The following is a 14,998-nucleotide window of genomic DNA, read 5'->3' as shown; positions in this document are numbered from 1 at the left end:
GTCGCCTGGCTGGCTCAGTCAGTAGTGCATGAGACTCTTAATGGATATCATTCTATTGATTTCTTTGATTTACAAAAGAGCTGTGTACAATGGTAGAATGTCTTTTCCAAGAAAACAATTTAAATTTGTTTTTGAGATATGATATATATTGCCCCGAGACTTACATGTAGTACAGCATTTCCACTTAGCATTTGCATATCCTCCAGTAATGAGACAGCTTATTTTGATTTCATTGCATAATTGTCTTGAAGCACCATATATATTTAGTTTAAGAGAGGACCCCAAAAAGCCAAATTTAGACAACAATATCCTAAATTGACCAGTACAATTTAATATCATTACATTTAAAACATTTACACAGTTGTAAATCTACTTATTTTAAGCATAAATTTATATAATATTTTGACAGACAAAAATATATGTTCTGGAATTATTATATGCATCTATCAAGTGGCAAACTTACAATGAGTTGTACATCATACCAGTGTAAATTTACATGAAGGCTAAAACAGAAAAAAATCATAATTTATGTTAAAATATAATGCTAATTATTTCCAAATAAAAAGAGGAAAAGAGGAATAGCCATTATATTAGATTCACTTATTTCAAGCATATATTCATTTCATATTCACATAAAATTCATTACTTGTAAGTGTAGCAATGAATTTGTACTTTGATACTGCGTGAAACAACTTGTTGTTGATGTTGCAGTCCAGCTACAAGCTTGCTGTTTTGAATATGTGTGGGAAACAGAAGTATTTAAATTACCCAAGAAATATGTAACAATCATATCAAAAGTATGAAAATAAAATGTATGTTTTATTCTATGTTTTATCCACATATATTGCCTTCTAAGGTTAATATAGCCAGTGTCTAAATGTTTTGTTTATTTTAGTTTCATTTGAGGGCAGATTTTGAAAATCAAGTCTATTGACTGAAGCTGGAAGAATACATAAATGTCTGCATTACTCATTATGTCAAAACAGAGCAAATGATGGGTACAAAGTTTACTCTTCCACATTATTTCACAGCCTTGTGATATAACTGTCTTGGAAATTGGGGGGAAATTTATGCACAAATATGATAAGTGAAGATCTTGTGATTGTTGTTTCCTTTCTTGTGTTCTTTAAATTTTTTTGTACTTAAAAATCATCTTGCTAATATTTAGCACATTAGGGGATTAATAAAAAACTAGTTTTTATATATCTACTTCGAAAGTAGATGAGGAATAATGGGTTCAAAACAATATAATATTATTCATAGGCTGATATTATTGAAATTATCTAGTTTCAATATTTTGAACAGGGCAAACATTTGCCCCCGTATCTGTCTATTGTTAGAAATTGAATTAAATGGAAAACATTTTTACTGTTAATCTTTTTTTCCCCCACTGGACTTAAATGTGGCTGATGGGACAATTGTTGCCCAACAGAATGGTACAATGTAAAGATACCTGTAGAGAGACTATGCTTCCCTGTTGCATTCTATGACATTATGAGTGAGGTGTTTCCTGATGCACATGGTGGAAGCCTGTGCCTTAGCAGGTTAAGACAGATGCTCAGGGTGACAGGATGGATAAAAGTCCGTGTTCAGGTAGCATGCTGAGGAGCATGGTGCATCTGGAATATGTTTGCTGGGAATCGTGGTCTCCCTCCAGCTATTAATTACTTTTAGGTGTTAAATGTTTTAATCTCTGCAGTTTTTCTTTAATGAATTTCCTGCCCATTTCTCTTTTCTCAATTAATATCTGAGAATCATGCACTCCCATACTTACTGGTTCCAAAAATACGCTCCTTCCATGTACTCCATAGTGTACTGAATATATTTTGAGAAAATAGATGAGTAAAAGTAATTCTCTTTTCATTTAGATATATATGGTATTCAGTGAATATTTTGAATGCAGTGTAATATTTGCCATTAAATTTTGAAAAAGCACTGAAAATATGAGACAACATGTAAAATTATTTAATTTTAAAATGATTTTAAAATATTTTAAAAATGATCTTAGACATTAAATTCATGTTTAATGATAAAGATGTACTACTTGATGCTTTGAAACAATTACAATTAAATCTTATAAAAGAAATTCTAGGGTCAAGATACAACTTTTATTCTTAATGCTGAACACTTAGTTTATTTTGTTCATGATTTGCAAAAAAGAAATATTTTTGAAAAAAGTTCTTTAGTTTCAATAATTCAGACTGACTTTCTTGGATCAGATTGCCTGATCAGTTTTCAGTTCATCGCTTCACTCTGCTGTTTTAGACATGGCTCTAATTATTTCTATAATGTGTGACTGGTGTGAAAACACTTGAAATGGACACAAACCATTACACCCACACACTCATGTGTGTGTATGAGTGTGTGTGTGTGTGTGTGTGTGTGTGTGTGTGTGTAACACCAGAAAAGGAGCAAACATTATTTAATGATCAATCTCATGAACTTTATATAGACATCAAATATTTAATGGCTTGTTTCCTTTAAGACTTATTTTATTTTCTGCTTTCTTCTGCATTTTAAATTGACTATGTACTTTTTGTAGTAATTTTTTGTCTAGTCTCTAAGACTGGCTAATATGAAAAAATGCCAAAGAGTAGATCCCTTAACACTGAATCCTTCCTATCAATGAATATGTAAAAATTAGTAGAGTTTGTTTTTTCTCATTTCACCACTATCAGAAAGTGTTGTGGGGGCTTCCCATAATAAGTATTCAATAAAATGTATGTTAATTTAGCAGTGTGCCTCTTATTAACCATAACTGATGCTGTGCAGCTACCTCTCCTTACATAAGGCTCAATTTCACTTTCAATATTAACTTACATACTAGTTTACATATTACTTATTTTATCATGGGACAAAACTTTATATGCTTCAGATGAAGATAAAAATATACTGTTCTTCCTATTACTTTCTGCTTAATGAACTTATTGCTTTAACATCGGCTAATAATCCTTCAGGTACTCTTGTTTATGCATATAGTAGCTATGGAAACATACAAATCAGCCCAGTGCTCCTCTACAAAGGTGGATTCTATCTTCCTATCATCTTGCACATAAATAAATGCCAGTATACAATATTTTTTGTGTTTGCTTTGCCAGTGCTCAGAATATTACATGCCATTACTAAAAGAATAACAAACTGCATATTCAGCAAATGTTATAGCTCAGAACATGAAAGAAAGGATTAATCATCACACTAAGAAAAATCAGCTGGTTAATTCATTGCACCATTCAAGGGGGTGACTGAAGTTATTCTCATAGCTTCAATGCTATAATTAAACTGGACTCATCAGTGTGTTAACGCAAAGTTTGTGTCAAAACTATCCAATTTCCTTTTCCTTAGGCTCTTTCATATCTACTTTCCTTTTTTGTAATAAATATAAATACTCTGCTTGGCTGTCTTTTCTCTAAGTGGGGCTTTGTTTATTTTTTATACCTAGCAAAACTGTCTAGCATCAAAATCAACTCTATTATGGATGAGAAAGAAAGTTGTTGCTTTCATAGGTGCTTCCTGCTAGCTTGGCTTGTATTTGTGCAATTGCACTTAATATGAATTTTTATCCTCCTGAACATTATTTGTTAGGTTATTTTTGTATTATGCAAATCATCTCTCCAGGACTACCCTATTATAGTGCTTTGTTTGCAAAAGCAGTATTTTATTTAGATGAGGTCATTGTAAATTATCTTCAGTCCCAGAACCTTCTGGACTGGAATCGACATCAAGGAAGGCTTCTTTATTGGTGAAAGTTGAGCTGAGAGTCATGCTCTGCCGCGGCTTCACAGGTGCAAGTTCATCTAATTTAATATTTTCATTTTTGACAAGAATTGTCTTATCCATGTTTTCTTCACTATGTCTTGCAACAACAGCATCAAATACATCTAATTTAGGTGGGAAGGTTCCACTTTCAAATAGGTATTTGGCTAGATAAGAGATGCAAATGTTGGCTAGGAATGAAGTAACCATGGAAAGTGTTTTAAATGGAAATTTCTGATTATATATACCATTATTATCCAGGTAATAGCCAGGGTAAAAGATCAAGGGCTGAAGATACAGGTATGGCTCCCCTCCAGTTATTCTCAGGAAGAGGCCAGAAACATAACCTGCCACGGCCCCATAGGTGTTGGTTCCCTTAACAAAGAGTACACAGAGCAGCTGGGGGAAGATGATGATGTAAACAAGGTCGGAACTGAGGTACCAGAGCCCATACACAGTCTTTGTCAACAAAGCCATGGCTGTTGCAGATGCTCCAAACACAAACACTGTGATTCGCATGACCCAAACGATTTCCTTGTCTGAAGCCTGTAAGAAATTGCCACAGTGTCAACTTTTTGCACAGTGTCTTGGCTCATTTAGACAAAGAATGAGACACATTTTGTGCTTCAAAATTGGTCTAAAGAATTCCCTGGGTTCAAATGGCTTAATCTATGGGAAAACCTAACATCAGCTACAGTACCAAAAGCAAAAAATCAAGGTGGCTTCCTGGGTGGACTTTTGGAAGGGGTTTCTGTGAACCAGATGCATGACACATAGGCTACCTGAACCTTTTCCTGAATGCATAGGAGGAAAGGTAGGATGAGCTAACATGGTGTCAGAGAAGGATAATAAAGCAAGGGAGGATTCATATTAGGGAACAGTTCTTATGTGGCATTGACAGAGCATAGGCTATCCTTACTTTATCTCTTTGTAGAAGTGCTATTATCCTTAAGGCTAACTAACTACCTTCTCATGCTCTTGAAAAGACACAGGCACACATATGTTTATTGCAGCACTATTTACAATAGCAAACTCAGGGAACCAACCCAAATGCCCATCAATGATAAACTGGATAAAGAAAATGTGGCACATATATACCATGGGATACTATGTGGCCATAAAAAGGAATGAGATTATGTCCTTTGCAGGGACATGGATGAAGCTAGAGGCCATCATCCTCAGCAAACTAGCACAGGAACTGAAAGCCAAACACCAATGTTCTTACTCGTAAGTGGGAGTTGAACAATGAGAACACATGGACACAGGGAGGGAATGACACACCCACGGTCTGTTAGGGGGCACTGGTGGGTGCAGGGAGAGAAAACTTGGAGGGTGTGTCAATAGGTGCAGCAAACAACCATGGCACACATATACTTATATGTGTGTTATATACATAACAAACCTGCACATTCTGCACATGAATCCTGGAACTTTAAGTAAAATTAAAAAAAGAAAGAAAGAAAGAAAGAAAATGCCTTGTCCAAGGAGTTCCTTGGTTAAATTGAAAACAAAACAAAACAAAACAAAACAAAACAAAACAAAACAAAAATTCAATCAAATCAAAACAAAACAAAAACAGAAGCAAAAACACTGGGATTGTTTTGTCAACCAAAACCTAGAGAGAGGCAAAGCTTTAATCAAACAAGAAGCTTGCTGTTTTGCAACCACTTTGATTCAATAAGGAAAATCTAATTGAGAGGATGTTTTCCTGCAAAGGTGGACTTGGGAGGGCAAATATAAAACAGTTCAGAAATACGTGTCAAATACACAAATATGTGTCAAACAACTTGCCATGCCCTGCTTCTACCAAGCTTCTCCAGCGTCATAAAGAATTTACTTATACTAATAGTTTTGCTGGATTGTTTAGGTCTCATTACTCTTTCATCAGAAAGACAAGAAGGTTAAATGATAGCCCTATGATTGTACCTCTTGGGAAATAATTATATCGATATTTTTCCTTCAGTTTTGACATGAGTAATGTCATGTATTGATAGCATCCATTCAGCATAAGTATACTTCGTTATTGAATCTCATATGCTTAATCAAAGTACAGTCAGATTTGATGTAGAAAATTAATACATAACACTGTATATACAACAAATATAACACCAGGAGCAGCAAGAGCAATGCTAGTCAATTACAGGTTGAAAGAAAATTCTTACATTTTGCCTGAAGGAAAGCTGGTAGATGTTCCGTGCAAACATTGAACTTGCTGACAAGATGGAAGAATCTGCTGATGACATAACAGCAGCAGACACTGCCCCAAGACCAAAGAAAGAAATATACACAGGGCAGAGATACTGCAGAACAATTGGTAAAATCATGTCTGCCTCTTCGTTAGTCTTGGGATCTGGAGGCCCATATGCAGTCTGGTTCCAGTCTGTTGAACAGAATCAACAACCATTACAACAACCAAGGAGCCAAATGTTCTTTATCTATCTAGGGTCATTTTATTTACTAGGTTGTTTTGAAATAAACTCAGAATCATGAACATTAGTTTGCTTAGGTGTGAAGTCCACGTGCTAGTCAAGTGGAAATGTCTTATATCTCCTTGTTTCTAAAGGCTCTTGGTTTTATAATTAGTCTTATTCATAATGGCTGCACAGACACTAGAGTTAAGATATGTATTTCTTTTCTGCAATGATGATGTTGCATTGTATAGAATCATAGAAAACAAATGCTCATAAACAGAATTCTAGAATATTCCTTCAACCACTTGGAAATGTGGTGGGACACTCACTGTTTCTTCTTTAAGGCTCAGTTATCCATGTGTAAATGAAGAAAGACAACAGTGGGGCTATTCTCAGCCATCATCTTTCTGTATATAAACTTGGTTTTGAAGCTGCCTCAGCATTAATTTCCTCCCAACTATTTCCATATTGCATAGAATTTCACTAGGTTAAGAACAGTCCCTTTTTATTGAATAAAAAGTACAGTCATGCGGCTGAAATTTTGAGGAAGTTTTGGATGTGGGTAGGGTAAGAAGACTTGAAACATAGGTTTACCTTTGAATACATAGCTTCTTTACTGGTTAGTTGTAGCACGTGTTGAACAGCAATGGAATCCTTAAATGTACATTAGCGTTGTTGGCTTTTTACTTGCTGAACTTCTTTAATATCATGATCATAGGACCAATTAGGAAATGTTTTCTTTGGATCCTACCACTTTTTCTTCCCTTATGTTTTATTACAATTGGCACCAAAGCTATGCTTACATGCAGGCAACTTTATGGCCTTAACCGAGATGCTATGATAACAGAAATAACAAACAAGAATGTGTATCTAATCCAATAAAAAATAGGCTTAATGCTGTTTCTGTTAGCCTGTGTTCCTAAAATAAACACACACACACACACACACACACACACACACACACACACACACAGATGTTTTTTGCTTGTGAGAGAAATACTGCCTTATTTTTTTTCAAAGACAAACACTACATACCACCTTTGTCAGTCATCTTTACATCTTTTGAAGTGTTTGTCTCATGGATGAACAACTGGAATGGAGAGTGTGCACTATGAATCAGGATTGCTCTCCTAAAAGTTAAACAATCCAATAAATGACTCAACTAATTGAAAGTCAAAGTTGCCATAGGAACATAACCCTGGATTACCTTCACAAAATACAACAGGGCAAAAGATGAACTTTAATCTATTTTATTACCTCTACCTAGAAGATGCCTTTGAATTTGGGTTAACATGATATATTTTCACTGAGTGTTCTTAAAAGTTACAGCACAGGAACATAATGATCAGGAGTAATTAATATATTTAATTAAATTAAAGGTTAGCTTTTGAACATGTTCTACATAGAGGCTAACAGGAAGATAAATATTTTGTAATGTTCTTTCTTTACAACCAATTTTGGGTAAGTTACTCTGTACGTGATTTAGTTTCTTAGTTTGTCTTGAACTAAACATTTATTCATTGATTTCTTCAAGAAAGAAAACTCCTAAGTAAAAACTACTAAAAATGTAAAGCAGAAATCTCAAGTTCAAAGTAATCTTTATGGAGGTCATGAGGATGACAGGTAAACTTCTCTAAGCCTGTGACTCTCTAGCTTTCAACTTACCTAGGGATTTTAAAAGAACACTAGTGTCTGTCTCTATCTTCTGTTATTAAAATAAAATTCCTGTGAAGTAGGCCAGATATTGATGTTTTTAAAAGATCCCCCCACCATTCTCCAGTTGATGTCAGCATGCACCTTTGTTGAGATCCACTGCTGACAGGGGTGCATATAAACAGTGGATAAATAGACCAAAACTGGGAGGAGGGTGTGCTCACCAACGTTTCATAGCGGAGTGAGAAATCAAAAAAAATTGGGGCTGGGAGCAGTGGCTTTTGCCTGTAATCCTAGCACTTGGGAGCCTGAGGTGGGTGGATCACCTGAGGTCAAGAGTTCAAGACCAGCCTGACCAAGATGATAAAACCCCATATCTACAAAAAAAAAAAAAAAAATTGGAGACTGCTGAACTATAATACAATTTGCTGAATGCTATAAGAAAACTAAATATATATGAATGTGATGAGAAGGAATTCACTATGTGGAGGTAAGAGGGAAGTGAGACGGAAGGGTGTCTGGGTGGGGACTGGTAAATTAACTGGCACATGCAGTGAAGCTGCAGGAGATTTACCTGTTGATGCTCCAATGGCTCCAATGAGTATGGCTGGGAGAGCCATCACCAGGCACCCGAAAGCTGCCAGGAAGGACAGCACTTGAGCATAGGTGGCTGAGGATGAAGAGAGGACCCTCTGGAAGTATGCTTGCCATGGGATTCCACCCAGCATCTGTGTGAGAAACACAAGGATCGAAGGTGAACTAGAGGCAAACATGTATTCCATTTTTTTTTAAAAAAAGAGGTTTATTGCAATCACATTTACAATAGTCAAAAGGACAACTTAGTAGTATTTAAAAAATGTGGCATGTAACCACAAATATCAATTCCTTTGCTATGGTCTGATGTTTATGTTCCCCCCAAATTCACACATTGAAATTTTGATCCCCAAGGTTATGCTATTAGGTATCAAGTTGACAACTTTGGGAGATTATTAGCCCATAAGGGTGGATTCCTTATAAAAAAGAACTAAAGAAGTTTTCTTTTTCCTTCCACCATGTGAGGAGGCAGCAGGAAGGTGCCTTCTATGAGGATGTGAATCCTCACCAGGCATTGAATTTGCCAGCATCTTGATCTTGGACTTCCCAGCCATCAAAAATGTGAAAAATAAATTTGTGTTGTTTATAAGCCACTCAGTTTATGATGCTTTGTTACCCAATTAAACTAAGACAATGTTATCATCGACTTCCAATTATTCCTGAAGTTCTTTTTCTCTATAATTACATGGAGCAATTATTTCTTTTCATTAATTTACCTATTTTGAACTGCATTTAAACTACCCTAGAAGCCTTCAATTTGCTCTCATCTGGTGGTTCTAACCATCATAAAATGTTCTCAAAAATAATTAAGATTTTGAAAGTATGACATTTAATCTGAATCAATGCAACCCCAAAATATTTATACACTCTAATTATGTGCCAGGCAATATAATGACTGTAAGAGCACAAACATGAATAAGACATGGTTCTTTTCCTGGAACTTGCCTTCTACTGGGAGAGTCAATGTATGTGGTGTTTTCCAAAGTGAGCATTGCAGAGTGCTCAAGGCAATACAGCCGGCATCAAATAAAATACTAGAACTTCTGTGTATGCTCATTTACTTTGTACCTAAATATTGTATGGTTGCTTTTATTAAATGATTTATGTCATACATTACTACAGAATAGATAAGCAACTGATAGATACACACACCTATATTGGAATGTGCTTTAATTTCTTATTGAGCATATATAATAAAAATATTTAAACTATAATGCAATTTGCTGCATGATATAAAGAGGTCTGTATGGGAATTAAAATGAGAAACCATTAATTATTTGAGATGAGAAAGAGGTGGTAAGAAGAAAGAAAGGGTAGCTGCATGTTAACAGGAAAACCTGCAGAAATGACGTGCAGATTGTCCATCAACTTTGAGAGCATTTTCCAGGTGGAGATGGAGAGAGAAGAGAGTGCCTGAGAGAGAAACTAACAGAAAAAAGGAAAACAACAACAGCAACCAGGCAGCTGAGACCACTGGGTATTTGGTATGATGAGAGGTCAGTGTGTGAGGGAGTGGTTGGAGGAGAAGCTGGAAACGTACTTTTAGCTAGATTACTGTTACTTCTCTTCCTGGCATAATGTCAATATTCAATAAATATTGGTTACATGAATGAATGAATTGATGAATGAGCCTGTCATAGCACAGTGTATTGAGGTTTCATTAATTGCCTATCTCTCCCACTGGGTTCTGGGTCCTGGAGACGTCTGTCTTATCACGATCTCACCTGGGCCAAGCAGAGTGTCTGCTACGTAGATATCAGAACAATCTCCTTCTTAAAAACGCCATGTATGTTCAAAAGTAAGGAAAAATTTCTAAAATTCATAACCCCATTTCTCAAGTCTATATTCTTCCACAACATTTTCCTTTCTTTTTATGACCTGTTTTATGAATGTATCATTAACCTCTTTCATGTCAGTAACTTATATTGATTGATACATCATAAATCACATACTCATCACCCTGGACATTTAGGTCATCAGAAATTTTTATGTAAGGTGAGGCCTGACTTTGTCTACAAACAGAGGCTCTCATGATGCAATGAACTTAATGTTTGTCCTGCTAAAATTCACATGTTGAAACTCTAATCCCAATGTGATGGTATTCAGAGGTAGGCCCTTTGGGAGATAATCAGGTCAGGAAGATAGAACCCTTATTATGGGATTAGTACCCTTTTAAAAAGAGGCCAGAGAGCTCTCTCACCCTCTTTCCACCATCTGAGGGCTCAAAAAGAAGTGGACAATTTGCAACCTGGAATACTGCCATCTTTAGAACCTCACCATGCTGGCTTCCTGGTCTCAGATTTCCAGGCTCCAGAGTTATAAAAATTATATTCTGCTGTTTATACGTTACCCAGTCTATGGTAAATTGTGACAACAGCCCAAACTGACTAAGGCAGGTGGCAATATGGAAAGTGAGGATGGGGGAGTAAGAGGTGGGCAGGCTGCCATCAGGGAGACTAGCAGGGGTTATCATAGCAGACCAGGTAAGGAATGCAGTCTACCTAATAGAGAGCTAATATGGGGACTGTGGGCAGGTTGCAAGTGTGACCAAGTGGAGTTACACTGACAGTATCATTAGCAGGACTTGACAAGTCATCTTCAGGTAGGGGACGTAGAAGAGAAAACTGGAAGATCAAGACCATTGATGTACCATCTCAAGTCTGATTTCTATAGTACATTCATTTATTCAACATCCATTATTTCATTTTAACTTGTCTTACAATTGAATCATGAATATAACTAAGTCAAATAATTTTTTAGAGCTGGAAGAAATTTAGCAATCATGTTATATAATGTCTTATTTTAAAGATGAGTAGTCTGAAGACCAAAGTGTGGTATAGGGGAAAGGACTGTGAGGTCTTAATGTTCTATTTTAATCCCTAACTCAGACAATGGTGTGATGATTGACAAACTGCTTAATTGCTCTAAGTCTCATCATCTCTATGATGTAACCATGAGCACCTCTACTGTGCAGGTATAGTTACATATACATATGTACTCTTACTTCGTCAGTTCATAATTTTAAGCCATTCCAGAAAAATGAGAGCCAAGGGATTTCTTAACAATCCTTAGGCAAAGAAGCCCTCCAATCCATGGCTGGAAGCATATATTTTCCCCACATTTTCCTGCCCTTTACTAGAAAAATGTTGAGCGGAAAAGACATAGTTACTTTGAGTGTTGAGGTAATGCCAAAATTCAGCCATATGCCGTGATCACAAAGTTATACAATATTGCCAATCCTCTACAGAGAAAACAAAAATAACCAATTTCCTTTTAAGTTTATTATGAAAAGTAATGTATTTCTTTTTCTAAGAGATGAATTTTTGTAGAGATGGGGTCCTGCTGTGTTGTCCAGGCTTGTCTCAAACTCCTGGCATCAAGTGAGCCTCCCACCTCAGACTCCCAAAGGGATGAGATTACCGGGGTGAGCCATCACACTCTGCCATAATCTATTTATTATGTTGAAATCAAATACATTGTGTTTTTTCAGACCTAATTCCTCTAATTAGCACAGTCATAAAATCTGGTCAGTTCTAGTTGTTCCCTCTTGCCTCAAGGGGGTCAGCCATTATCTTTTCAGAGTCCTTCTCAAAGTGCCTGTACCTTTGCCCAAGGGTTCTGCCTGTTTTCCAGCTTCTTCTGGCTCCTGAGGGCTTCCCTCTTGGCGTCTTTCCTGGGTGACGCCTCCCTTTCCAACCCACCTGACTTAGGGCCTCTAGCACTACTAATTCACTTACTCTGTAATTCAAGAGTGAATGAGAGACTTACTTCTTAAGTTGGGTTTCATGCCTTAATACAAAGCTTTCACATGGTTTTGCCTTCCAGCTGGGGAAAGTCCTGGGTAGGGCATGTTATTCCTGGACTTACATCACAACAGAAATGAGGACACACCACACAGAACACCTCATCCTGTTGTGTTAGGGCCTCGTTTGTTCTCCACCCTGACACTGTCAGCCACCACAGTCAGGCCCTGGCTCCACCCTCCCAATAGAGAGTCTTCAATTTGGAAATATCCATGAGCACACAAGCACATTTTTCACTATGAATACGAAAATCTTGAAAATAAATTTAATTTAGGAACGATTAGATCACATTCTTCAGGTAAGAGCATTACTTACCAACAACAGAAAACTATCAAGCCAAGTGTATACTTCAGATGAGTCAACAGTTCCCAGCCACGGCTTCTGGTATTTGGCATGCACAGCAGTAAACCCAATGTCTGCGACTGCAGGATGTGACAGTGCAAAGGGGACGCTGATCCACTGCAACAGAAAGTGACACTGCACACCTAGGCCGTGGTTTTCAACTGTCTGACATATGCAAGATTTATGCACCTCACACACTGCACAGCTCAGTAGTTCCTCTAGTTCAGACAGAGAAGGACCGGAAATCATGTTCTCTGTTTTTTGTTGGGCATCATAAAATACGAATTTAGATAAATTAAAATAACACATTGACTATTTCTGTGCTTAATTATACCATGTCATAAAACTATAGCTGCAGCCACCAGAAATCTCTAGGAAGAAAATATTATATTTGAAATGTCTGCCAATCTCTTTCACGTGCACACTCTCTCTCAACCATCTATCTCTGTCTGTCTGTTTGTCTGTCTGTATCTGTCTATCAATACACACACACACACACACACTCACACACATAGGTAAATAGGTAGCTATTGAGATATATACAGATATATATGTATATCCCCTTGTGTATGCGTTTGTGTGTGTGTATGTAAAGCGGAAACCCCTTACTTCAGCCCCAGAAGTGGAAGAGGGCAGGGGGTGTGGATTGTTTTTGTTTTCCTCTTCTGTTAAATGTTGGATAACACAAACTTGAGTTCTAATAAAGAATTGTATTTCCCAGCTGCTTGGGAGGCTGCGGGCAGGAGAATTGCTTGAACCCTGAAGGTGGAGGTTGCAGTGAGCCGAGATTAGACACTGCACTCCAGCCTGGGTGACAGAGGAAGACTCCATCTCAAAAAAAAAAAAAAAAAAAGAATTGTATTTCAAAAAAATAAATAAGGGCCAGGCACAGTAGCTCACGCCTATAATTTCAGCACTTTGGGAGCCCCAGGGTGGGTGGATTGCTTGAGCTCAGAAGTTCTAAACCAGACTTGGCAACTTAGTGAAACCCCATCTCTACAAAAAATATAAAAATCAGCCAGATGTGGTGGTGTACACCTGTAGTCCCAGCTATTTGGGAGGCTGAGGTGGGAGGATTGCTTGAGCCTGAGAGGCAGAGGATGCAGTGAGCAGTAATGGAGTCACTGCACCCCAGCCTGGGTGATAGCCAGACCCTGTCTCAGAAAAAAAAAAAATGGCCTGGCATAGTGGTTCATGCCTATAATCCTAGCACTTTGGGTGGCTAGTGGGAGGATTGCTTGAGTCCAGGAGTTCAAGACCAGCCTGGGCAATATAGTGAGACCTGGTCTCTACAAATAATAATAATTAAATACAATAAAAAATTAAAAAATTATATTTGAAATATATATCCATATAAAAGTGTGTGTATATATAGATACACATATATACACACACTTCTGAAGTGTGTGCATGTATATATGTGTGTATATACACACATACACACACACTTTTGTGTCTTCTGTGAATTAGGCAAAGATCCATTCATTAAGGGAAACATATCCATTCATTAAAATAATAAGAAAATATTTCATTGAGAAATATATGGATGAAATATAAGCCTTCAAGGATGGGCCCAATACTAAAGAAGAATAAAGAATTGAAGGAAGAGATGTTTAGATGAAGCAAGGCAAAGAGTAGGAGAATATATTGTGTGTGTGTGTGTGTGTGTGTGTGTGTGTGTGTGTGTACACTCTCACCCACTTCTGCTGGTGACAGGTTTTACTGGCATGGGAGTAGCTTGGGGAAATTGAAGAAATGAAGATGGTTGTGTGGAGAAGAACTGCAAGCTAAAGAATTTGTATTTTGTTTTGCAGGCAACTGGAAGCTAGACAATTTCTTCTGAGTCTTAATAAGATTTCTGTGGAATTTCTTCTGAAATTTAATAACATAGACATCAACAGTGAGGTTAGCAAAAAGAAGGAGTCAGAGACAGTGGTCAGTGATTTCGATTCCACCTATTTGAAGGCCCAAAGTATAGCAGTGACACTGGGAATGAAAGAATATCAGTACTGAAAAGGAGTATGAAGAGCGAGTCAACAACCCTTACATTACAGGAAGGAGAGAGGCCAGAGAGGGAAAATGAACAGAGAAACCTCAAGTTTACAGTTTTGGAGCTCCAAGAGTGATGATAAAATCAATAATGTTAGAGAATTTGAAAAAAGAAGATGGTTTAAAGGGTAAGTTGATTATTTGTGTATGCTCATAGAGCAATTAAAATTTGGAAAACAACGTTATTTAGTCCTTTTTTCAGCCAATTCAATAAGGCCTTAACTAGTAAACAATAGAACTTCATTCCTTATCAATTTGGCTACATTTTGTGGCAGAAAAGATATTCTAACATATTTGCATACTTGATTTATGCACCCGTGGGTTTTAAGTTCTAGTCTCATACAAAGCAATGAGAAATCACATATAACATCAATAATAGGTTCATTCCCTGGG

The 14,998-nt window shown here is 36.9% G+C and overlaps 1 protein-coding gene across 1 annotated transcript in view; it reads right to left on the bottom strand.

The window, feature by feature from the left end:
• Positions 1 to 308: 308 nt before the first annotated feature.
• SLC5A7 (solute carrier family 5 member 7) overlaps positions 309 to 14,998 on the bottom strand; it is a 28,631-nt gene continuing 13,941 nt past the window's right edge. The window contains exons 5-8 of the mRNA XM_017541086.2: positions 12,530 to 12,774; positions 8,392 to 8,545; positions 5,916 to 6,133; positions 309 to 4,299 (exon numbers count right to left, since the gene is read on the bottom strand). Coding sequence (XP_017396575.1) covers positions 3,670 to 4,299; positions 5,916 to 6,133; positions 8,392 to 8,545; positions 12,530 to 12,774 — 1,247 coding nt within the window. The 3' untranslated portion in view covers positions 309 to 3,669. The remainder of the gene's footprint in view (positions 4,300 to 5,915; positions 6,134 to 8,391; positions 8,546 to 12,529; positions 12,775 to 14,998) is intronic.

This window comes from Cebus imitator, unplaced genomic scaffold (genome assembly GCF_001604975.1).
Source record: "Cebus imitator isolate Cc_AM_T3 unplaced genomic scaffold, Cebus_imitator-1.0 Scaffold131, whole genome shotgun sequence".
Classification (NCBI taxonomy): Eukaryota; Metazoa; Chordata; class Mammalia; order Primates; family Cebidae; genus Cebus; species Cebus imitator.
Note: the sequence above shows the minus strand (reverse complement) of the source record. Positions and strands in the feature narration are given on the sequence as shown.